The following is a 23835-nucleotide window of genomic DNA, read 5'->3' as shown; positions in this document are numbered from 1 at the left end:
GGTTATGAATTTATTTTCAAGTTTTCAGGCTATATTATTCCCACTTCAGCTTCTTCCAAGGTTCCAGTTGATCCAGGGGCTGTCCTTGGTTTTGAAAAATCTTGGGAGCATTGGTAAACTTTCTCCTTTAGTGATTCTTAACAATTTAGGAAAAAAGTTTAAAAAGGTCAGGTCCCAAGAATCAACTTTAATACCTTCAAGGAGTATGTCAAATCACTGTTACTTATTCAGACCTGACCTGTGCATCTAGAACTAGACCAAGATCAAGGCCTTCAGATCTGCGTACATATTTCATTTTGCTAAGCTTGAGTCTAAGCTTGGTCTGGAAGTCAGGAATTGTGTTTAATCATCCTTACATCCGTAGTGCCCACCCACATTGTGCCTGACTCTTTACTAAGTGACCAACAAAAGTTTGTTGAATCAGTCAGTGAGCTTTATTCCTCTTTGAAGAGTTCTAAAATATTTTAGAGCTCTCTCTCTCTCTTGTCATATTTTATGTAAGGAAGATAATTGTGTCTGCATATTCCTTGAATACAGAAAGGCATAATGAAGAGTTGCTGATTTGATAAAATTTGTAATCTAGTTCATGAGTCAGGACAGGCTCCCATCAAGCTGTAAGATGACGAATAACCATAGATTTTTAAAAGTTAGATTTATTTTGACTGGGGTGGCTAGAATGTTTTTGAGAATTTGTATTTGAGCTTGATTTTGAAGGAATGATAGGGGTTGAATAAGGAACTCCGGATAGGGAGAACTATGTGAGCAGAAATAGGTTGCTGCTGGTGTATATGTACTCATGGTCAAGCTATAAGTTGACATTTTCCTCGTAACTACGACAATTTGGTTTCTGCAGTTCTTTACAGTTTTCAAAATATACTCAATGTATACCACCTTATAGCTTTTAGTGATGAAGGTATTATGTATGAGATTCAGAAAGCCTGTGTAATTTGTGCTACACCATCCAGCTAGTAAGCCAGTGAACTGAGACTGCTGGCTCTTGGTAAACTACTGTGGCCAGCACTTTTCTTCTTGGCCTAAATAATTTTCTTATTGAAGCCCCCTTGTGACCAAGAAAAAGTATCTTCTAGACAAGGCACAGTCTGTATATGTGAGACAGAGCTTAGGGATATATACATGGTTTTCAAGCCCGAGAGCTGGCTGGTATAGAGCAGGAAGAGGAGGAGAAGGAGATTAGCTCACATTTATCCAGTACTTCCCGTTACGAAGCAACATTCTCAGAACCTAGTGTGTATTAGTTTAGTTAATTCCGCAATACCCCTGTGGTTATATATTATTTTTGGTACCGTTGTTATCTCCCTATTGTATGGCTTACCTGGTGCTGAAGCAAAGATTTGAACACAGGCAGTCCAACTCAAGAGCTCATTCACAGTGGCTGGGTGTGGGACCCTGGAGTTAGGAGTATTCAGATCCTGGTTTCACCACTTGGCTAACCACGTGAACCTCGTTAACAGCCTCTTCAACAGTGCTTCAGTTTCCTCACATGTAAAAATGAGGATACCAGTAGCTTCTCTCTTTAGGCTTGTATGGAGATTAAAAGGAAGGATAACTATAAAGTCTCTGCTATTATTATTAATGCCATTTCTATCATATTCTTATCAGCTGAGCATAGAACTATGATTTGTACCTGTTCTCAACATAAGAAGGGACTACGAAGGTGTTAGAGTAACTCCCCTTTGCTAGGCAGAGCTTTGGAGTTAGCATTAGAATGCCTTCTGATTGGTGTTTTTGTTTCTTTGCCTAAAATTAACTTACATAGTTAGGTTTCAAGATTCATTTCTAAATGCTTGGCTTATTGATGGTGGACGTCATCAATTTTATATTTTAATACTTTTTTGCTTGAATGCAGAGGTTTTATTTCTTAAGTTATAAAATTAACATTTTAATCTGTCTCATTTCTTTGCATAAATAATATCCTATTATAATAAAATTATGTCTATTTAAAAAGTGAAAACCATGATCCTAACAAATCAAGCTACTTTGGGATTTGGGAGAGACAGCAAACTGCTATCACATGAATTTGGATAATGAAACAATAACCTGTGTGTATCATTATTGTTATAAAACATTTCTATATGTATTTATTAGAAAATTATAGTTGCATATATATTAGAAAGTTTCTGAAACCTTAATGTTCACAGACGTGTAAAAATTTCTTTCATAGGGTGTTTTTGGAACTTCTGGATAAAAGCTTGTGTTTATCATGGCATCATTTAATACACTTGAAAAACACTACTGCTTTCTGAACATATTTTGTTAACAATGAAAGTAAAATATTCAGCAACTAGAAATGAAGGGGGAAAAGGTTAGTTCACTTTCATATGTAACGAGGCCTCCAAAAATGTTTGCTCCATTTGCTTATAACATTTGAAGACTAAATATAAAGCTTCAGTGAGAGATGATGTTTATGAACAATGACCTTTAGAAGTTAATAGGGCTTAGGAAATCCTCAAGGTTTTGCTGAGCTAATAATTGAGCTAGTATCTAAAACAGCCTGAAGTAGAACTACATAGGTACCCTGAGCCCCAAATTAAAAGGATAATAACCCTAATTTGTTCCTTCTTATGCTGTTCGTAGTTGTGATAGTAGACTGAATAGAGTCCTCTGTGTTTGCTCAGAACCTCAGAATGTAACCTTATTTGGAAATAAGGCCTTTGCAGATATAATCAGTTAAATTAGGATGACTTCATACTGGATTAGAGCAGGCCCTAAATCCAGTGACCAGTGTCCTTTTAAGGGGAGCCACACAGAGAGGGTAGGTGGCCATGTGAAGACAGAGGTAGACACTGAAGTGAGGCAGCTCCAGACTAAGGAGTGACTTCCAGGCACTACCAGAAGGTGGACGGGGCAAGGGAGAATTCTTCCCGAGAGTCCTGGGAGGAAGCACAGTCCTGCCAGTACCTCAGTTTCAGACTTTCAGCCTCTAGAACTGTTAGAGAATAAATTTCTGTTTTTCTCAGCCCCCCAGTTTGTGGCCATTTGTAATAGCAGCCCTGGGAAACTAATATTGTTGGTAAGTTTAATGTGAGATTTAATTTTATAAAAGGCATTACTTAGGGTGGCTGTAAACCAAGTTGAAATAGAAGTGTGGCAAATTTTTTTTTATACTTCAAATACCAATAACTTTTTTAAATTTTAAAGGATTAACTGTTTTGATGTCTTTACTTAAAGGACATATAATATTTATAAAACATGGCCTGTTATTTTTGTGCATTTTAGCCCAGGAAGAATGCCTATATCAATCCAAACTCCTCTTCTGGTTAAGATGTTCAGTAGCTTTGAGATAGAAAAATGTAAAGCTGTGTTCAAGGAAAATAAATTAAGATCATTTTTGAAAAGTATCCTAAGTAAAACCTTCCTTTCAAATAAACCTTTTATTCACATTCCTTAAAAATTCTGTAGATAATGAGGTCATCCTCATATTGAATAAGCAAGCCATCAAATCTCTAAAAAAGGAAGGTAATTAAAAATGTTTATTTTTAAACAATAAAAACTTTTTCTTTATGCTCAGAAGAGCATGTTATTTGCTCAGAAAAAATACCTAAGAAACCTCAAATTCTTACTGATTTTTAAAAATTTAGATATTTTCAATGCTTATTTATTTCTATAAAGTGATAGTATCAGAACTTAAAAGTTTTAAATCCATCATTCATATTCTTCATGAACAATTTTTATTCTTTACATCATCCTGAAATGAAACAAAAGATTCCCTTATTATTACCTAATTACTCCTTCACTATGCATTTATTACCTCCTATGTGCTATGTACTTTGCCAAGTTCTAAAGATGTTATAATAAGAGTAATAACAATAATACCAACATTCATTGAAGGCTTACTATGTGCTAGCCATTGTGCTGAGCACTTGATGTATATTACTAATATAATTTTCATTGTCCTATCAAAGGAGGGTTATTATCACTTTTTAGATGAAGAAACTACCAGCATAGAGTACAAGATTTGAGCCTATGCACTGTGAACCTAAAGTGCTTTAAGCATTTGGCACTCTTAAGCATTGTATTATAATAAAATTATATTACATCCTTAATAGGATGAGATAAGGGACCTTCTCTCAGGGATCTGAAGGTGTTTGGAGAAGACAGACATATACATGAATACTTGTAATGAATTGTGATAAGTCATATTAAAGAAGACCAAGTGAGAAGTGAGAATTACTTGGATGAGGTCAGTAACAGTGGTGATGGAAAAGGATTAGACTGTGGCCAGATAATATAGATGGAGAAATTGACAGGACTTGATGAATAAAATGGATGCCGTGTGATTTCCTAAGTGCTCAGCAATTGAATCAAGATCTATCCCTGCCTTGAGCTTCTGTTAAGAAGTGAGCAGTGTTCAAAACAACAAATAAGATTTTACGTACAGAAAGATTTCCTTCAGTTTGAAGGCATGTCACAAAAGCACTGCTACTTACAGACTTGACTCCAGAAGCTTAGGTCATCATCTCAGACGCATATTGAATGACAAGGTATGCTTAAACTCTGCTTTGCTTGGTGTAAAGTAGTGGTAAATTTCTCCTAGAATTAGTTCATGGTGCTAGAGGCTAGCATTCCCATTCCTTTAATTAGATTTTCAGCTCTGATCACTGATAGGGTCCTTGGAATTGAAATCGTAACTCTATCCTGGTAACAGCTACAAGAATCTGTATTTGAATGTCAATAATGAGGAATCCTATCATAAAGTGACTTTTTGGTGGCCTCTTTACCTCACATGGCTCTATAAATGTAGGGAACCAAAGACAGTACAGTTTATATTACTTTTCTTTACATAACATTAAAAATTTTTTTCAGATCTTCAGCGTGCAAATAAGTGAAAACTGATTATACACTTAGGTCTGAATGTATTGAGAGATGAAAGAAAATGTGTAAATTACTCAGATCATTTTTCAAAATAAGTATAAAAGTTTTAAATTCTTCAGTTCAGTTCAGTCACTCAGTCGTGTCCGACTCTTTGCGACCCCATGAATCGCAGCACGCCAGGCCTCCCTGTCCATCACCATCTCCCGGAGTTCACTCAGACTCACGTCCATCGAGTCCGTGATGCCATCCAGCCATCTCATCCTCTGTCGTCCCCTTCTCCTCCTGCCCTCAATCTCTCCCAGCATCAGAGTCTTTTCCAATGAGTCAACTCTTCGCATAAATTCTTAGCCAAGTCTATTTTCAAGTACAGTGTATTTCACCTGAAAGGCTAAACAGAAGGACAAAAACTTATTAAAAAATTGTTGAGTTTCTCAAAAAAAAGTGCATTTTTATGAGCAAAGGCTGAATTCCATACTCTTGAATTGTGCCTAGAGCTTTCTGCTCTTACTTGTCAGAAGTTTTTCCTATCCCAGGTCATCTTTGTATCAATACAATCCTATTATTTGTGATACTAACCATAAATGAAAAGTAAGCAAACTCTGGGAGATAGGGAAGGACAAGGAAGCCTGGTGTGCTGCAGTCCATGGGATCGCAGGGAGCCGGACACGACTGAGCGACTGAATGACAGCAAAACCATAAATTGATTGCTGGTTGATACTAAGTTTTGATCATCTAAAAATCAGATCTTCTCAGAAGGGTCTGCGGAACTGATCTGAAATTTAGCTCTAGTCATCTAGAGATCTGTTTTTGAGCAGGTTCTTAGTGCATCACTGTACTGTTCCCTAGATTCCCATCCAGTTCAGTAGAGGGAGTGACTGAATTATAGTCATCCTAGTTCTAAGCACGTTGGCGAGAAGAAAGTAGTTAAACATCTTGCTGTGTGTGAGCAGGTCGAGGGCAGGCAGACGCCATGCACCTTGACCACCTATTATGAAGCTTTTTGCTGCTGTGTCAAGTGAAAGCGAGTTAATTGGGTGAAGCTGTGGAGCATGTTAGGGGCCTGGTTGAGGGTTGCTGTCTGACAGCTGAATGTCAGCCAAAGCCAGTCAAGTGTAGCTGAGAGACAGAGAGCTGTCACAAAGTTCCTGCAGCCTGGAGCACAGTGAGGGAGCTGAAACATGGTTCCGTCTCACTTTCTCCCTCATTGAATCCAAGCACCTTAAAAGATTTTCCACTGTATGTGTCAACTCTTGTTCTCTAAGCTGTTTCCCAGAACTGTCCTGCATTCAAATGATTGAACAAAAGATGCTAATGTTTAGCAAAGTGAATGTAAATTCCCTCTTTTCCCCTTTTCTGCCCAAGCAGATAGACATTCAACTCAAAGGAAACTTTGAAGGTTTACATCAAACAATTAGATTGCCTCCAAATTTAGCTTATAATAGAATCCTTTTCTCAAGAGAGTATAGAAATTGAAAATTTAAGCAGGAGAATAAGCAATGCGTCTTTCTCTGATACAGCAAATCTAGGTCAAGAGAACTAGGATTCCGGCCTGGTGTCTTGTGCTTGCACGCTTGCCAAGATAACTGTCCTCTTGTCTTTCTGTCACAGGCTGCTTTCCTTTACTTTCAGAGCAGCCTAAGGTGAAATGCGATAATGACACTCACCAGGTGGAGAAAGATAAGCGCAGAAAGGAGCAGTGAGAATCCTTTTGAAACTTTGAACACTTTAGAAAGGAAAAATCAGAAAAAGTTAGAATTAAAGAATGAAAATTAAGCATTGTGAAATGGGTTAGAAGCTGTGTATTCAGTCAAAAATAAGCAAATATGTGGTATGGCTGTGATCTACTGGTCACTAGTCAAGCCACTGGCTTTGCAGGTAAAGAACTCACCTGGCAATGCAGGAGATGTGGGTTCAGTCTCTGAGTTAGGAACATCCCCTGGAGAAGGCCATGGCAACCCACTCCAGAATTCTTGCCTGGAGGATTCCATGGACAGAGAAGCCGGGCAGGCTACAGTCCACGGGTTGCAAAAGGGCTGGACATGACTTAGTGGCTGAACAGCGGCAAGTCAAGCCACTGGTAATACTGAAACAAACACAGATAGAATAGTCTGTGCCTCCAAGGAAGGAACACTCCGTGCCAGCGCTGACCATTGCGACATACTGTGATGCTGGAGTCATGGCTGTTGAACATGTGGAGGACAGTTAGTGTGCCCGAGGAACGAAATTTTAATTTTACAGGAAATTCAAATTTAATTAATTTAAAATTAATTACATATGCGCAGTGGCCACTACAATAAACAGCACAGGCTGAAGCACACAGCAGACTGTGATGCTGTGCTGTTATAAAAGCAGCAGTGTGGGGTGTCTGGACAATGCCAAGAAGGGGCTTGTAACCCAACTGTAGGGAGGCTGGATTCAGGGAAGGCTTGAGGGCAAGGTGATGCCTGAGGTGAGTTGTGAAAGCCCAATGAAGAAGTCTCCTTTTAAATAGAAAAAGCCTCCCTTTAAATAGAAAAAGCCGCTTGAAGAAGAGAATCTGAGATAGGAGAAGGCAGGGCTTGCTTCAGGATCAGCGTTTTGATTAGTCTCAGGGGCAAAGGAGTCTGTGGGAGATTGCCTTAACGTAATGGTAGCCTCCAAGGACTCTAGCAGGCAGGTTATCCCCGAACTCACAGAACAGGAGGTCTCACAGATGAAATTAGGATCCTCAAATCACATGGTTTAGCAAATCAATCTAAAACACATAGCAAGAAGCAGATGGTAGGGAGGCAGCAGGGGGACAGACCCTATTCTCTGGTTCCTTGCTTGTAAGGTGTTCAAATGGCCTCTCTCTCAGCTGCATCAGCCTTCTCCACGTGAGGTTATAGGACCAAGGTGGAGCGCTGAGAAAGCGGGATTAGGTGACTGAAGATGCCTCGGTCCACTTATCCACGCTTGTCTTGAGAAATACTCCTGGCCAGTATCTCTGTAGCTTGCCACTTAGGCAGCTGGACAGCTTTGGGTTTTCTCTGTAGCTCTGGGGGCAATTTGCCTGTGTTCTGTGCTTCAGTTGTATCTGACTCTTTGCAACCCTGTGGACTGTAGCCCACCAGGCTCCTCTGTCCATAGGATTCTCCAAGCAAGAATACTGGAGTGGCTTGCCGTTTCTTTCTTCAAGGGATCTTCCCAACCCAGGCATCAAACCCGCATCTCCTATTTCTCCTGCATTGGCAGACAGATTCTTTATTGGCTGAGCCATCGGGGGCAATTTGAGGCTGACATTAATCTGGAAGTGATGCATCTCTCCCTCTTTCTTGTTTGTCTGGGAGTAGCCTGTCCTGCAGGGGACCAGACTAATACCTTTTCCTATCATATAGATTCTGCCTTTTATCTCACACTACTGGCTGATTCATTCTCTATGTTTAACAGTTGTTATGAGTTACATCTGTCTTATTTTTTCTTGTCTTCAAGAGAAAATTTGAATATTCTCAGATAATAAGTAAATATACAATAAAGTAGAGGTCAAGTAGAAAAAAGAGAGAAGTCTGAAGGAGTGACTTGCTTAGAAAAATTAAAAGTGCATTTGTAGACTAGAGAACATGACGAGACACTTGAATAACAGATGAACAGTTTTAGAAAAGAGCTTGAAAACCTTTGTCAAAATTGTTATCTTGTGGCTACCCTAACCTGAGTTGCGTTTCAAACAAATCAAGGCCTTTGTGAAAAAGTGGTGTGCAGGCTCTTGGGGAGTTTATGTGACTGAGGGCCTTGGTGATGGTTGAAGGGCAAGTGGAGGTTTTGGGGGCAGGTGGTCAGAGGAGGTGACGAGAAGCAGAGAACGCAGTGTAGGTCTTCTCCTCCGTGCGGGCCTATGGCCTGGCTTCTGGTCTCTGAGAAAAAGATGCCTACAGGTGGAAGCTGAAAGAAATGCTATGTGACAGACAGTGTGAGACACTGGGTTCCAGTCCGAGCTACCATAGGTTTCAGAGGGAAGAGTGGGTGTAGGGCTAGTCTGTGTAAAGATGGTGCCCATATGCACAATGAGTCTCTCTAATAACGCTGGAGGCAGGCCCGATGGAAGGATGTCAGACACCCAGCAACTTTTGACAGGGAGTTTGAGGTCATGTGTGATCTGGTCAGGAAAGAACTAGGGAAACGTGACTCATTACTGGGACCTTGCTTGTGTCCATGGAACAGTTAGTCTAGCAAACTCTAAGTACCATTGTCCATCAAAATGTAATACTACAAAACAGCAGTTGTGTGGTTATAGAGTATTGAACAAATTATAATTTAAGAACTGACTCCAAACACAGGTAGTCAAGGACAAGGTGAACTCTCTAAAGGCAGAGAATTTTGGTGTGTAATTCACTTCTGTATCCCAGTACCCTGAACAGTGTCTGACACTTTCTAGGCATTTTAGTTACTTCTTTGATTTTATTCTTTTAATAGACAGTAGATATCTATTAAAAGAATTAGTGAGTGGAGCTAATTTAGGGTCCTGATGCTATCTTGGGGAAAGTCTTATCATGTGGAATTGGTCATGCAGGGAGTAGGTTCTTGAAATGGAATCCGTAGCTCTATTATTTTGGAATTTTGTGGTTGCTGCATTACTCTCACAGTTCTATAAGATGTTCTCCCTAGAGATGGGTTTGGTTTGAGACTGCTGGAAATGGCCTGGTTCTATCAGAAGTAGCATTCCTGCCTATCATGTAAAGGAAATGTCATTGCCAGCTAAGTGGTTTGTTTTGGAACGTATGCCCCAGTGCTTGTTGTGATTGGAAGGCATTCCACAGATGTGAACCCCAGATCACATGATTTGTCTTACATCTGAAGGGTTCCTCTCTCACTGAGAAACAGAGAGGCCACATTCTTTTAACTCAGGATAACCAGTCCCTCCAGAAAGGCCCAGCTGGGGCATTGGCCGAAGGGCCAGCAGGCCTGGGGAATATAGCACGGATCTCTTCGATCATCAGCAGGGGAATGAAGACTTTGCAACATTTCATGAAGAATGGCTGGGGATTTCAGGTTTGATTGAAGTGGAGTAACAAAGGAGCATCGTTTAAACCAGCCCTGGAAGGGAGGGGCAGGAAAAAATGGGTTTCGATTTTTAACATGCGAATTTATTGCTAATTTTGTTGAAATATGTGACTGACAGATACCACGTTAGTGAGACTAAGTAAAACCATCTCTTTCAAACAGCTTTCAATTTTAGATGTTTCTTCCTTCTTCTGCTCTTTTTTACCTGAGGGCATGGCCAGTATTGCTACTCAGAGAAAAACATGCTGCTAAAAGGTCTAAGTTTATAGCTTCCAGATATTACTAAATTTTTGACATTGAATAAAAAAGGACTTATAACTTTAAGAGGAAATTCTTCAGTAATGAAAAAGTGGTCAGAAAACTTTTGCTTAATAGTTCCCAGAGAGAGTGTGACATGTGTGCATTTTGACCACAGAAGTCGTAACTTGGCGGCGGGAAGTGCTGTTTGGAGTTAAATAAAGGCACGCAGGTTGTAAGTAGGCACTCCACGTGAAGAGCTACGCTTGTACAGAGGTGCGAGTTACTCATATGTGTGTACTTAATGTCAGATGGTGGATATGAGTTAGATACCTGGAAACGTTGAAGGAAGAAAGTGTTCTCAGCTAAATTAAAATCCGATTTTCAAAACTTGCGAAAACACTTGGTTCACGACCTCCCCTCTGAGACCTTTAACAAACCAATTACATTTCATTTTGACCACACAGTTCAGAGTCCTAACTATACTAAAATATGGGTTTCAGTATGTATAAAATTAGTCTTTTTCAATAAAGCAGTTTTAGTTATAAAAGTGCTATAGATAATTGGAAAATTCAGAAGCTTAGGGAAAAAAATTCCTGCAGTCTCAATACCTCACAAGTATCCTATGTAATTTTGTGTATCTCGTTTTCATTTATATAGTCTTGCTCAAGGGTGGGCAAAAGCACAGCCTGTGAACCAAATCTACTTTCCATCTGTTTTTGTATAGCCTGTAAACTAAGAATGGTTTTTACATTTTTAAATGTTTAAAAAATGGATTAAAAAAGAATAATATTTCATGATGTGAAAATTATGGTAAATTCAAATTTCAGTGTTCATTAATGCAGTTTTATTGGAACATGGCCACACTAATTCATTTATATATATTATCTATAGTTGCTTTGGGGCTACAACAGCAGAGTTTAGTAGTTGCAACAGAGACATATGGCTTGCAAAGCATGAAATATTTATCTGATCCTCAATAGAAAAAGGCTTCTGACCCCTGGTCAAGCCTCAGCATTTGTCTGTGTTCTACAACTATTTGTTAATATAACCATAAATTTTATAGCCATATAATATTCCATCAAGTGACTAAAGCTTACTTAAATGTACTTCTGTTATTGAATATCAGATTATTTCTAACTTTTGTCTGTTATTAACATTAAGAAACTAATCATAAATGGAATTGTTTGGTCAATGGCTTTAACTATTTCAAGACAGTTGCCAAGTTATAGTCCAAATGGTTCAATCAATTCGTACATCACTAGCAATTTGTGAATGCCTGTTTTTTAATGCCTTCACGAACATCAATTATCACAATTTTTTAAATTGAATTTTGATTGGTAATGCACATCTCATTTGCTTTATATTTTTGATTACTATTGGCAGTTACCATGTTTCCCATTTGTTTGTTAATCAGTTGTATTTTGACTTTTGTGAACTGCCAGTTTAAAACCTTTGATCATGATTCAGTAGTTTTAAAGATAAAAAAACACAGAAAGAAAATATTTTGGACTTTCAAAGCTTTTCCCTTATAATATATTCTCCAGTTTATTCTCCTTTTCTATAAACAACTAGCAGTTTCTGTGATTCTCTTTCCAGAAAGAAGAAAAGATATATGTATACATGTATGTGTTTATACTATGTTTTGGCTGCTCTGTGCAGCATGTGGGATCTCAGTTCCCCAATCAGGGACTGAACCAAGCTCCTTGTAGTGGAAGCACAAAGTCCTAACCACTGGACTTCCAGGGAATTCCCTGTACTTATTTATGTATTTCTTCATACAAATGGGTTCTTTCTGTTTATACACACACACAGACGTGCCCATGAGCGTGCAGTGTTTTGAATCTTCTTATTTCACTTGGATGTATTTCTACATCAGTATTTACATATTTACATCAGTTTTCAAAATTGTTGTATGATATGATTGTATCATACTTCACTTAACACTTCAGTTTCATTTTGAAAGTGTTTTTCTAAAAGAATTATTTGATGAATGCGTCTGTATGCTCATCTTGGTGAGCTTCTGTGGGTGTAGCCATAGAAGAAATGTCTAACAGTGGAATTGCTGAATCAAAAACAGGTACAATTAAAGTTTTGCCTTCCCAAAAGTTTGCACCAGAGTACAGCCCAGCCTATGTGGTAGGAACTTGCCTGTTTCCCTCTCTTAGCAGTGGGTTTCATCAGACGTCTAAATTTTCGGCTATTTTATACGCAAAAAGTAAGCTTTCACTGTCACATTTTATGTTGCGTTTCTTTAATTGTGAATGAGGTTTACCTCTTTTTTTTATATGTTTATTGGTTATTGTATTTCTCTGCCCTCCACCAAGCAGCCAATATATATCTGAGGTGAAGGCTGTCAGTGGTTTCCTGACCTCTTTTCTCATTCTTTCTTTGTAATTGAACCTCTGATTATTACCCAGGCCATTCAGGGGCAGGGGGAAGCTGTATTTTTCAGACTTCCCTGAAACTAAGTTAGCCACATGACTAAATTCTAGCCAATGGGTTGTAAACAAAAGTACTCTGATTTTAGGAGATGTTTTCAAATGTAAGTGATACCTTCTCCTTTACTGTCCTTCTTTCTTCTGGCTAGAATGCAGACATAATGGCTGGAACTTGAACAACCATTTTGGATCCTGGAGGTGGAAGCCACATACTGAGACTGTGGAACCCAAGGTAGAAGCAGTCTGGATTCCTGGTAGCTTCATATAGCTATATCAGAGAGGAATAAACTCCTGTCTTGTTAAAGCCACTGACATTTTGAGTTTCCTGTTACAGCTGAATCCAGTATTAATAAATGCACTATCCAGAGCCTATTTTCTAATTAGGTTCTTCTTTTTCTTGATTTTCATAAGTTTTTTGTAATTTAAGAAAACTACCCTATGGCTCTCATATGTGTTGCATATATTTTATCAGCTTTTCATTTCAGTTTTGCAATGGCAATTTTCTATTAAGTTTATTTATTCAATTAATTCAATTAATTAAGCATACATTTTTATTTATCCAATTTTTGTCCCTTTTTAATATACATGAGTGTATGGATATATTTACTTTTCACATTCTCTCTGATTGTTTGAAAAATTTATATTCTTAAGATCCAGGGGGGAAATGGTCTTTTTTGAATTTTCTGGCCATTTCTAGTATTCTCTACTGTCAGGTGTATCAGAATTGCCGGGAAAGGAGCAGACTGGGAGCACAGGGGTGTGAAGGAACATAAGAAAAGAAAGAACAAAAGCCATCTGGGAAAATTCTTTGACTCTTTTTCCAACCTCAATCATGTCAGGAAGTCTAAACATCCAAGAGAAGAAAATAGGAATTGTTATCTTGTCAGGCACAAGACATCTTTAAAGCAATTTAAAATTAAAGTTTAACTGTTATGGTGTAATTTAAAACTTCAGCACTGAGTGTAATCCCTGAATGTAGCAACATACAAGCTTCTTTGGTGAAAGGGCTAGAACTTTTATTTTATGTAAATGTCATAAAATCTATTCATTCACTCCAGTACTGTGGATATTCAACTGGACTATAAGAAACGAAACATCTATTTTTAACCTCTAGTACAACCTACATGCTTTTCTTTTCCACTTTCACAGAGATTTGTTGAGCCCTTACTGTCTTTATGAAATAGCTCTGGATATGAATAAGCCTGAGGCTGTGTCTGCTTTGGGTGATGTGATAAGGTGGTGGCCAGGCATAAGGGGAGAAGAATCATGGATCAAGAGTCGGATCCCTTTGTACCACTTAACAAGCTGTGCAACGTGGAGCAGTGCTTGCCACTCTTGTGATCCCTGGTTCTTTGACTATAAAATGAAGAGTAGTAGTACCTTCCCATTGAGTGGCTATGAGAGTTGAGATACTGCCTATAAAGCTGAACATAGCACAGTGCCTGACATTTATGTTCATACATGTTAGTTCAAAATTTGGAATTTATTATCACTTGAGAAGAGTAGAAAGAGAGGCGAAGGGGAGCTACTGTATGTTATGCATTTTTTTGTATATTATTTCATTTAATCCTTGTAACAGCTCCATAAAGGATTAGTCTTCATATATAATGGATAAGATGCAGGCTCAAACAGGTTAAGAAACATGTCTTAGATTACATAGTGAGTACACGGCAGACTCAAAACCCGAGGCCTCTTCAGCTTCAAAGCCTGAATTCTTTCCAGTGCACTGTGCTACTTTTAATTGTGACATAATCTGTATATATGTGAAATAACCAAATATAAAATATAAAACCAAAATCATGAAATAATAACATGAGTGGTTTGTTTATTCATTCATCAGTTGGAAATCTTATTATCAGATACTCTTCTAAGTGCTAGGAATACAAAGTCATGATTCCATTACCCTAGGTGCTTATAGTTTTCTGAGGAGATGAATGAATACAAGTAAGTGAAAACAGAAAAATAAATGTTCACAAAGGAATGCCAACATGTGATTGAATGTAGCAGCTCACAGCAGTTGGGGAAGTGTGTGGCAATGAGCTGAAAAGGGCTTACAAGGAGGAGAACCTTGGCAGAGTCTGAAAGGTAGAGAAGGCACACTCATCCCACAAAGGATAGAGGTGTATACCAGACAGTGAACAGACCAGAGGCAGGTGTGAGCTATGGAACATCTCATTTCCTGACTCACAAGTCCATGTAAAGTGAAAGTGAAGTGAAAATCACTCACTCGTGTCTGTGTCCGACTTTGCGACCCCATGGACGGAATTCTCTAGGCCAGAATACTGGAGTGGGTAGCCTATCTCTTCTCCAGCAGATCTTCCTGACCCAGGAATTGAACTGGGGTCTCCTGCATTGCAGGTGGATTCCTTACCAATTGAGCTATCAGGGAAGCCTCAAGCCTATGTAATAATCTGCAAGTCCATGTAAGCAGATGATAGAGTACAAGTGAGGAAATGCTAGACTAGCTGGGTAGGGCAACAATGTGCTTGTGAACCAGGCTGCAGACAACTGCAGGGTCACATGGCAAAGAGCATGCTTATAAGGAAGGCATAATCTAATTAATCTACCACATTAACCAAGTCGTTGAGGCTGAAACTGAACCAGACTGACTTAAGAACTCTGGCTTTCGAACGAATGTGAACTGTCTGCTTGAGGAGTAAATTGCTGTGATGTGAATCGAGTTGGTTATTAGTATCTTCTACCTCTCTTTTCTGATTTGTTTCTCCCTTTATGGTTGCCCTTCCTTTTTAATCTCTAAGTGTCTAAACTTATCAGATTGTGTTCTGTCTCTCTCTGGAGACTGTTTTACAGGGCCCTGCTGACTCACATATCCCCACCTAGCCTATTTTGTTAGTGAGCTAAAGATGCAACTGGTCTGTACTAAGGTTGTAATAACTTATGGAGGGAGGAATGTGCAAAATATTTCTACATGTTTGGTATTGGTAACTCAAAGTTATAATTGATGACTCCAGAGAATAAATATTTAATAATGTGCTAGAAGGGTATATATATATATATATACACACATATATATATTTGTATATGTTTATATACACACATATATATGTATAGCAAGTATATGTGTGTAGCTATATTTATCAGGTATATGTATATATGTGTGTGGTTTAATGAATAAACAGATAGATAGACAGATATCTGAGGTGCATAACTAAGCATTCCACAAGAGAAAACTATACACGTAATTATTGTCAAATCTGACTATATAAACTGTAGTATCCTGTGAGGCCTAATGGCAAAAGTGGAAAATAGGTAAAATTTGGTTATCTAACTTGAAGCATTCAGAAGGAAGAAAATTCTGTGTTCTGATTACTAAGACTCTAGTGATAAGAACGTATTAGGAGCTAAAGTAGAAATGGCAAGGGAGCCTCTTCATAAGGCCCTCTTGTGGGTACTTTGATTCCTTCATCAGTTTATGTAGAGCTGCGTACTCTACTTAAAATCAGTCAATAATTTACAGAGCTTAAAACATCATCATGGAGGTCAAAGTAATAAAAAATGTATCACAGAATTTAATTGAATGTAGCTACCTCTTCTAAACTATGGCTCATTTTATTATCTATTTGGCTTTTTTAAAGAATCATCTGCAGTATGTATTCCTTCCCCTTAAGAGTGGCCCATCTATATCCTCTCAAAATCTGAAGAATTATGTTTAGGAACTCTGATTTATGGGTTAATGGTATTCACAAAAGTTAGGTGTTAACCTTATGCCATACATCATCATGGGTTGGAATCATGGTGGACATGTAGAACTTCAGAGCTAGAAAGAGTCCTGTTCTTCAGTTACTAAGTCATATCCAACTCTTTGCAACTCCATGAATTGCAGCACTCCTAGCTTCTCTGTCCTTCACTACCTCCTGGAGCTGGCTCAGACTCATGTCCATTGAGTCAGTAATGCCATCCAACCATCTCATCCTCTCTTGCCCCCTTCTCCTCCTGTCCTCAGTCTTTCCCAGCATTTGGGTTTCTTCCTGTGAGTCAGCTCTTTGTACCAGGTGGCCAAATTATTGGAGCTTCAGCTTCAGCATCAGTCCTTCCAATGAATATTCAGGGTTGAATTCCTTTAAGATTGACTGATTTGATCTCCTTGCAGTCTAAGGGACTCTCAAAAGTCTTCTCCTGCACCACAGTTCAAAAGCATCAATTCTTTGATGCTAGGCCTTCTTTATGGTCCAACTCTCACATCCATACATGACTACTCTGGACCTTTGTCAGCAAAGTGATGTCCCTGTTTTTTAATACTTTTGTCTACGTTTGTCATAGCTTTTCTTCCAAGGAGCAAGCGTCTTTTAATTTCATGGCTGCAGTCATCATCCATCATGATTTTGGAGGCCAAGAAAATAAAATCTGTCACTGTTTCCACTTTCCCCCCAACCTATTTGCCATGAAGTAATGGGACCAGATGCCATGATCTTAGTTTTTTGGATGTTGCATTTTAAGTCAGCTTTCTCCCTCTCTCCTTTCACTCTCATCAAGAGGCTCTTCAGTTCCTCTTCACTTTCTGCCATTAGAATGGTATCATCTGCTCTTCGATTTTTTAGGCAAAGGAAATGAGACCTAGGAGTACTGATTCACTCACCTAAATACAGCTGAATTGTAACAGAACTGGGAGGGAAAAAATATAGTCTTCTGATCTCTAGTCCAATACTCCTTTCACCATACTATTTGCCTGGCATAATCTCCTTGCAATACTATTCAGGCTTACTAAATTAAATCACTCCTCATTTTTTATACTACTAGATTCTGGAAGACTTAACTTTATCGTAAATGCTGCACAGGAGACAGATGGCTTAGAGACAGTCATTGTTTTAGAAGCCTTGGTGTGCAAAGTGACTTTGATATATAGACAGTTTAGTTATTATCTTATTATTACACTAGTGTTATATTTGTTTTTGTTGTTAAAAAACACCCTTAGAAAATGGAGATATTAAAGTCTTGAAAAATGGTTAATGGACATGTCTAATTACTATATTTCATAAGATTTTTAAAATATAGAAATTTAGTAGACACATTTTGTATTGTGAATATATATTTAACTGATGGACTATAACAGCTTAAATAGAATCATTTACAGCTTATTAAGTAAATAAAAGTGCCTCCATAAAGATTCACATGACACCTAGCTTTTATTTCAGGTAGCTAATTTCTTTTTAAAAAATTGCCTAAATTTTGATTTACGTGAGAGACTGTCAGAACACCTCAGCAGTTTAAAAAGTAGCTTAAATGACCACAGATTTAAAATATAATATCAGATGGTAAATATTAACTTTTAATGGTCTCTGATAAAAAGTTATTTAACTGCCTCTTACTCTCTGTGTTATATTAAAAGTGTTATATTTCTGAGTATTATTTACAACATATTTACTTGTTATTTTAACATCATATTTTCAAATCAAGATCTCACCAGAATTTTTGCTAGTTTACTTATAAGCTATTAAGTGACTTAAAGTCAAATTTTATCGTATGTCATGGAAAAGATTATTTTCTAGCAGTGCATGCAGTATAGCACATGACCTCAGTAACAGAAAAACAATTATTTTCATTTACACAAAAGTAAGTCTGTTTACTTGATGGAGGGTTTGTCTTTCGAGGGGTGCAAATCTTCAAAGAAATCTCTTCTTTTTTTCCATTAAAAAAATCTTAATTGGAGGATAATTCCTTTACAATATCGTGTTGGTTTTTGCCACACCACAGCATGAATCAGCCATAAATATATACATGTCCCCTTCCTCTTGAACGTCCTCCAGCTGTCACCCCATCCCACCCCTCTAGGTTGTCACAGAGCACCAGATAGAGATGCAGGCCTAGGGAACAGGCTTGTGGACACAGCAGGGGAAGGAGCAGGTGAGGCAAATTGAAACATATTCATTACCATATGTAAGACAGATAGCCAGTGGGGATTTGCTGGATGATACAGAAATCTCTTCTTTTTAATGTTGTTTCCCATGTTTAGGATGTATTATTTCTTTAGTGTTTCAAATCAGAATCTCAGGTACACAAACAGTGAGACTCTGGTTTGAAATACCAAAGACGTACTCAATACCCTGTTTCAAGGTTATTTGGTCAAAAAATTTATATTAGAAATAAAAAATACTTTCAGGCTACAGGATGGAAAATAGACATAAGAAAAAGTAAGACTAGAAAAAGTAGAAGAGGCGCCCCTTTGTAGACTTTAAAATCCACTGAATGTATTAAGGGGAAGTGAGCAGTTAAAGACCTTTCCTAAAGGATAACCTTCCTCATGTGTAAGGTTAGGTCGATGGACACTCATAAGAACAGAAAAGGAAATTTCAAGTACAGAATATGGATTTGAGTAAGATATATCTAACAGGAGTGGTTGGTCAGTTTGGCACAGTTATCTTTCTCTAGTCGAAAGCATCAAGGAGGAGATTTTCTCAGAGAGTAGCTGAGCTTCCTTGGTCTGATTCTGCACATATACAGTTTTCTTAAACCAGAACCTGAAGTATAAAGATGTAACAAGAAACTTGTTGAAGGCTTGCCTGCCAATACTCTTTGATCATAATAAATAGTACTGTTGCTCTGAGTTTTATTATGAAGAAAATCACCCCCACCATCTCCTGCTCTTCCGTTGTCCCTCTTAGCCCCAGTTCTGGCAGAATCAGTTAGCAGATGGCATTGTAGTCTTTACAGCAGCAAAATCGATCAAGTAATAATGCTGCCAATTCAGACGCAGGGCTAAAAAAAATCACCAAAGATGGTTCTAGCAGCAGGAAAAGTGCAGGAATCTATACCTCCAGCCTCTGATGTAATGAGATGCCTCTGTTCTGGTTCTGAACTGATCTGGTCACCCATTAAGGTTGTGCAAGTGAAATCTCATCAGCGCTTCTAAGCAGGGTCAACATATGACCTTGGGAGTTGTTTTCTTTCAGCAAGGATAAGCTAAATCCTCTCCTTCATAAAGCCATTTGAGTGGCCATTTTAGGTGGGTTTTTTTTTTTCTTTTTCTTTTTAACTTACAGCAGAAAAAGAGATGATTTCCGTCAGCTGTAGGCTTGCAGTGGAGAATCAAGAAATCAAAAGAACGGAGATCAAAGAAAATTGCTGAACTAGGTGTTAGATGCAGTCATTGATTTTTCTCCAGTTGTAGTTTTAAAAAAATCCACAAAAATAGTAACGCATACAACAGTTGAATTTCTAATATGTTTCTGAAGCCAGATTGTTTCCTTCACGCTTTCACATGTAGAAACGGTTTTGTATAATATGACATAATAAAGCAGATCCTTAGCATTCATGCTGTTTTGTTGTCAAAACCTTAAGAGAATCTACCAAAAAGATGTTTTGTTATTAAAACCTCTGCAATATAAATGTGTTTTTTAATGGAGACACTTAGAACTAGACTTATTATTTCAGCAACATTTATTTACTGGGAATCTGGAAAATTCCGACATACAATTGGTTGCTGTTTTTCTCCTGTCTGTAAATGCCATAAAGTAACACCTATCTGCTTTACTAGTAAGACTTCATTTATGTTAAGGGTTAATTGTTGTTTACTGCTGTTACTTAAGACTTAAATGTATAGATTCAATAAAATATTAATTATGTTTTTAAGTATTTCATGAGTGTGTGGGTTTCTTAAGTTTGATTTCGAACAGTTTCTGGGTAGCAGTAATGTTTTAAAATATGTGACAAACTGTTTTCATGTTGCATTCCCATATCTTGATATATGGTTTCCAAATGCTTATAATAGAATAGTCGTCATTAAAACAGGGTGGTGGCAGTATTATTAAAGGTAAAGACAAATAGTTCATTTCATTGGCATTTCATATGTTGGTATGCTATTTTCTATAGGGTGCAAGGATTGACTTGTTTTTCTTTGTGCTGTATTGTTCAATTAAATAAGTCAGGGTGATAACTTAAACACACAAATATTCATAGTTATGAATTTTCTAAGCAGTCTAATCTCCCAATTATATAGCATATATTATAGAGAGCTTCCCAGGTGAACTTAGTGGTAAAGAATCCACCTGCCAATGCAGGAGAAGCAGGTTTGATTCCTGGATCAGAAAGATCCCCTGGAGGAGGAAATGGCAACCCACTCCAGTATTCTTGCCTGGAAAATCCCCTGGACAGAGGAGCCTGGTGGGCTACAGTCCAGAGGGTCGCAGAGAGTTAGACATGACTGAACGACTCAGCACACACACACATAGAGCATAATGAAATAAACATTATTATTAGAATTGGTTTCTGTAATTTGCCAGTGGATGGAAGAAGAGGCAAAAATGCCTGATTGCACTGACTTTTTGATTCAATAACTTGATAAAAGTTTTCTACAAAGTTTTAGTGTTTAGCCCAATTCCTGATGTCCCAGCAGGTTTATGATATAGAACAAATGAGGTTCAATAACAACTTGGAAAATAATTTAATATTTATGTATTATCATATAGATTATTTAAATCGCTGTTTCCACCCCATTTCATATTATGATTCTTAGTCCACTTCTCTGTTTATGGGTTTAGACTCTGTTTGAGTTTTCAATTCTATGTTTATTGTTCTCTTCTTTTTGTATCATAGACAGGATCACGGGACCATTCAAATCTCTCCATTCCTTCAAGAGCTGCTCTTCCTGCTGACACAATTGATGTCGGGGATTTTTTGCCATTGAAAGCTGAACTTGACACAACTTACACTTTCTTAAAGGAAACACTTATAAATCCTGCGCCCCTGGCATCACCTCAGTCGTCTCCAGTGACAATGTCTGCTACTGCCAAGCGACCAGCTCAGATTGGATTATGACTTTATGAAATAAAAAGCATGCAGGGAAAGTTAACAGTACAATTAAAATTGTTGTGATGGGGGATTTTCTTATCAGTTGAATTTTGTTTCAGCTCAAGTGGCCATGGGTTTTTAAAAATTGTGTAATATCTTGATGTGTTCAGGTATCTATGTCTCCTCGAATAATGAAATAACCAACTTTTTTCCCCTCTAAGTTTTATTTATTATCACAGTTACTCATTTTTATGTAACATATTTTTAAATGTTAAAGAATGACACATTTTAGGTAATTTCCTTCAGACTTAAAAAAATCAATAAGCCATTTTAGTCTCTATCTATCAAAGTTGTTTCATACTTGTCTATTTTAAAGCAGGACTGCAATACTTTAATAGGATTGAGAGAGCTATTTGAAATGTATGCCAATGATTCCTGTCATTTCATGGCAGCCCTGCCATGGTTCACTGAGCCCCCTCTTCTCTCTTGTCAGCTCAACTGAAGACAAGCATTTAGTTGCAAACTTTAAGCAGGTTGTGCAAAACAGAAATGATGTGACTGCTTCTCCTCCTGCACAATAATGTCACTCCTGGTCAATGTGAGAAGGTCAGGTTGCTCCTTGTAAAGCTACATGATACCACTTGCCCATTTGAACAAGTTAAGTTAACTGCTGCATCTGGTCCCTGCAGGCATTGAAAACGCCTCCTTTTTAGCAAGCCTGCTTTTGATAAGAAAGTCGAGCACTTGTGCTGGGAAGATGTCTGTGGTGCTTTTAGGCACTTTTTAAGGACAGTTCCCACACCAGTACAGCACATAACATATTTAGAATAAGCTGAAAAACTTCAAGGTAATGGCTGTTTTGACCTTCAAAATAGACTCCTTTTTTGTTTGTGTGGTTGGTAGGACCCAAGAGTGACGCCCATCTTTGATGCTGACAGAATTTAAAACAAGGCCATTGCCCTGCATTTTCTGCCTTGTAGCACACAAAAGTAAAATTGTATGTCAGGCCGAGATGTCGGGGAGCTGACAAGATGCCCCAGTGACATTTCAGCTAGAAAGAGCAAGTGTCTTGCAACCAAGTGGTCAAATATCAAATAATAGGTCAAGCAAGAAGGAGCTGAGTTCTAACCACAAAGAGGTTTCTGGGAACTTACTTGACAAGCTTTTGGGTGCTTTGTGGCTTGACAAAGTGATGTTCTGTTGGGTATCGCTAGACAGACTGTTCTTTATCGCCTTCAGAAGATCAGACATTGACATTGATTAAACTCTTTAACCCTTAAAGGTTAAATCCTTGCAGTTTGCATCATAGTAAGTGAAGAACAAAAGGCTATTTGTAATACGTTATTTGTTTTTGTTTTAATCATTTAACTCCCCAGTGATATTAACTTCTGATGTGAGCTGTACTTTGTGGTGAAGAGTTTTGATACAAAAATCCATATTTTATATTATGTTTCATTATGGAGTTTCATTATAGATACATTAGAAAACAACAGTATGTATTATGGAATCTATATTGTCTTAACAGTGACATTTGATTCAAATATACCTAGTTTTTAAGAATTTATTAATTGGCCTTGGTAAATAAAATTGGTGTACTATTTACGTATTAGCCAAATCAACCAAGTGATTTACACCATCTGAGATAACACAGCACTATTACTGTCATACTGTGTATTCTCATAGTACTGGGCCAATATAATAAGCTTTATATAAATCATCAGAAAGCTATTTCTATGAAGTAAAATAACATCTTTAACCAAATTTCTCTTAATTTTTTCCTTGGAGTTCTTTTTATTAACCATTCTGGGTTTTGAATATTAAAGGACATGCCCTGTATGAAATTCAACTTGCAAATTTATTATAACACAGAAAATGCTGTTGTTTTTATATAGATCATAGAATAATTTCTGCATGTTTCAAAGTACTTTCTTTTGCCATTCCATATAGTAATTAATATATTGGCAATATAGGTATCAAATACGGTTCATATGACATCATTGAGCTTCCAATTCTCACACTGTAGAAAAACAATGTCACCTTACATCACATATATGTCTGGTGTGTGTATGCTTGTGTTAAATCTGTTTCTATATCCTAGTAATTAAAGGGGAAGGAGCACCTTTGTAAATTTTGCCTTGGGCAGACCTTGGTCATCTCGCCTTAATTTTACAGTCTGTTAATGGGATAACACCAGAAATAAATGTATATGTCTCTCCATTTATGTGAATATCTGATTTTATAGATAAACTTTATATAATTAATTATGAACTATAAATTCAAAAAGATTATTAAATCAAATCAAAGCATGTCACATTTGTATCCAACTAGATGCTAAAGGCCATAGAGACTGAAGGATGAGCCTTCTGAGCAATCATTAGTATTCACTACCAAATATAGTAATTTTTATACCATATGCTTTTTTCCCCAGAAGTCAGACCCAGCAGGAGGAGAAGATTTAATGACATATCCTATGGAGATCTGAGAAACTCTAGACTGCTTCTGAGCACCTCAGTGACCAATCGCTGCATATTTGAGATCTGTGTTGTGTTGACGAGGATGGTTG

The 23835-nt window shown here is 37.7% G+C and overlaps 1 protein-coding gene across 1 annotated transcript in view; it reads left to right on the top strand.

The window, feature by feature from the left end:
• The window catches only part of CCDC171 (coiled-coil domain containing 171), a 351122-nt gene extending 327633 nt beyond the window's left edge, over positions 1 to 23489 (top strand). The window contains exon 26 of the mRNA XM_005683650.3: positions 21078 to 23489. Within this exon, the coding sequence (XP_005683707.1) occupies positions 21078 to 21299 (222 nt within the window). The 3' untranslated portion in view covers positions 21300 to 23489. The remainder of the gene's footprint in view (positions 1 to 21077) is intronic.

The sequence above is a fragment of the Capra hircus genome, chromosome 8 (assembly GCF_001704415.2).
Source record: "Capra hircus breed San Clemente chromosome 8, ASM170441v1, whole genome shotgun sequence".
NCBI lineage: Eukaryota > Metazoa > Chordata > Mammalia > Artiodactyla > Bovidae > Capra > Capra hircus.
This window is presented reverse-complemented; position numbering and strand designations above follow the sequence as displayed.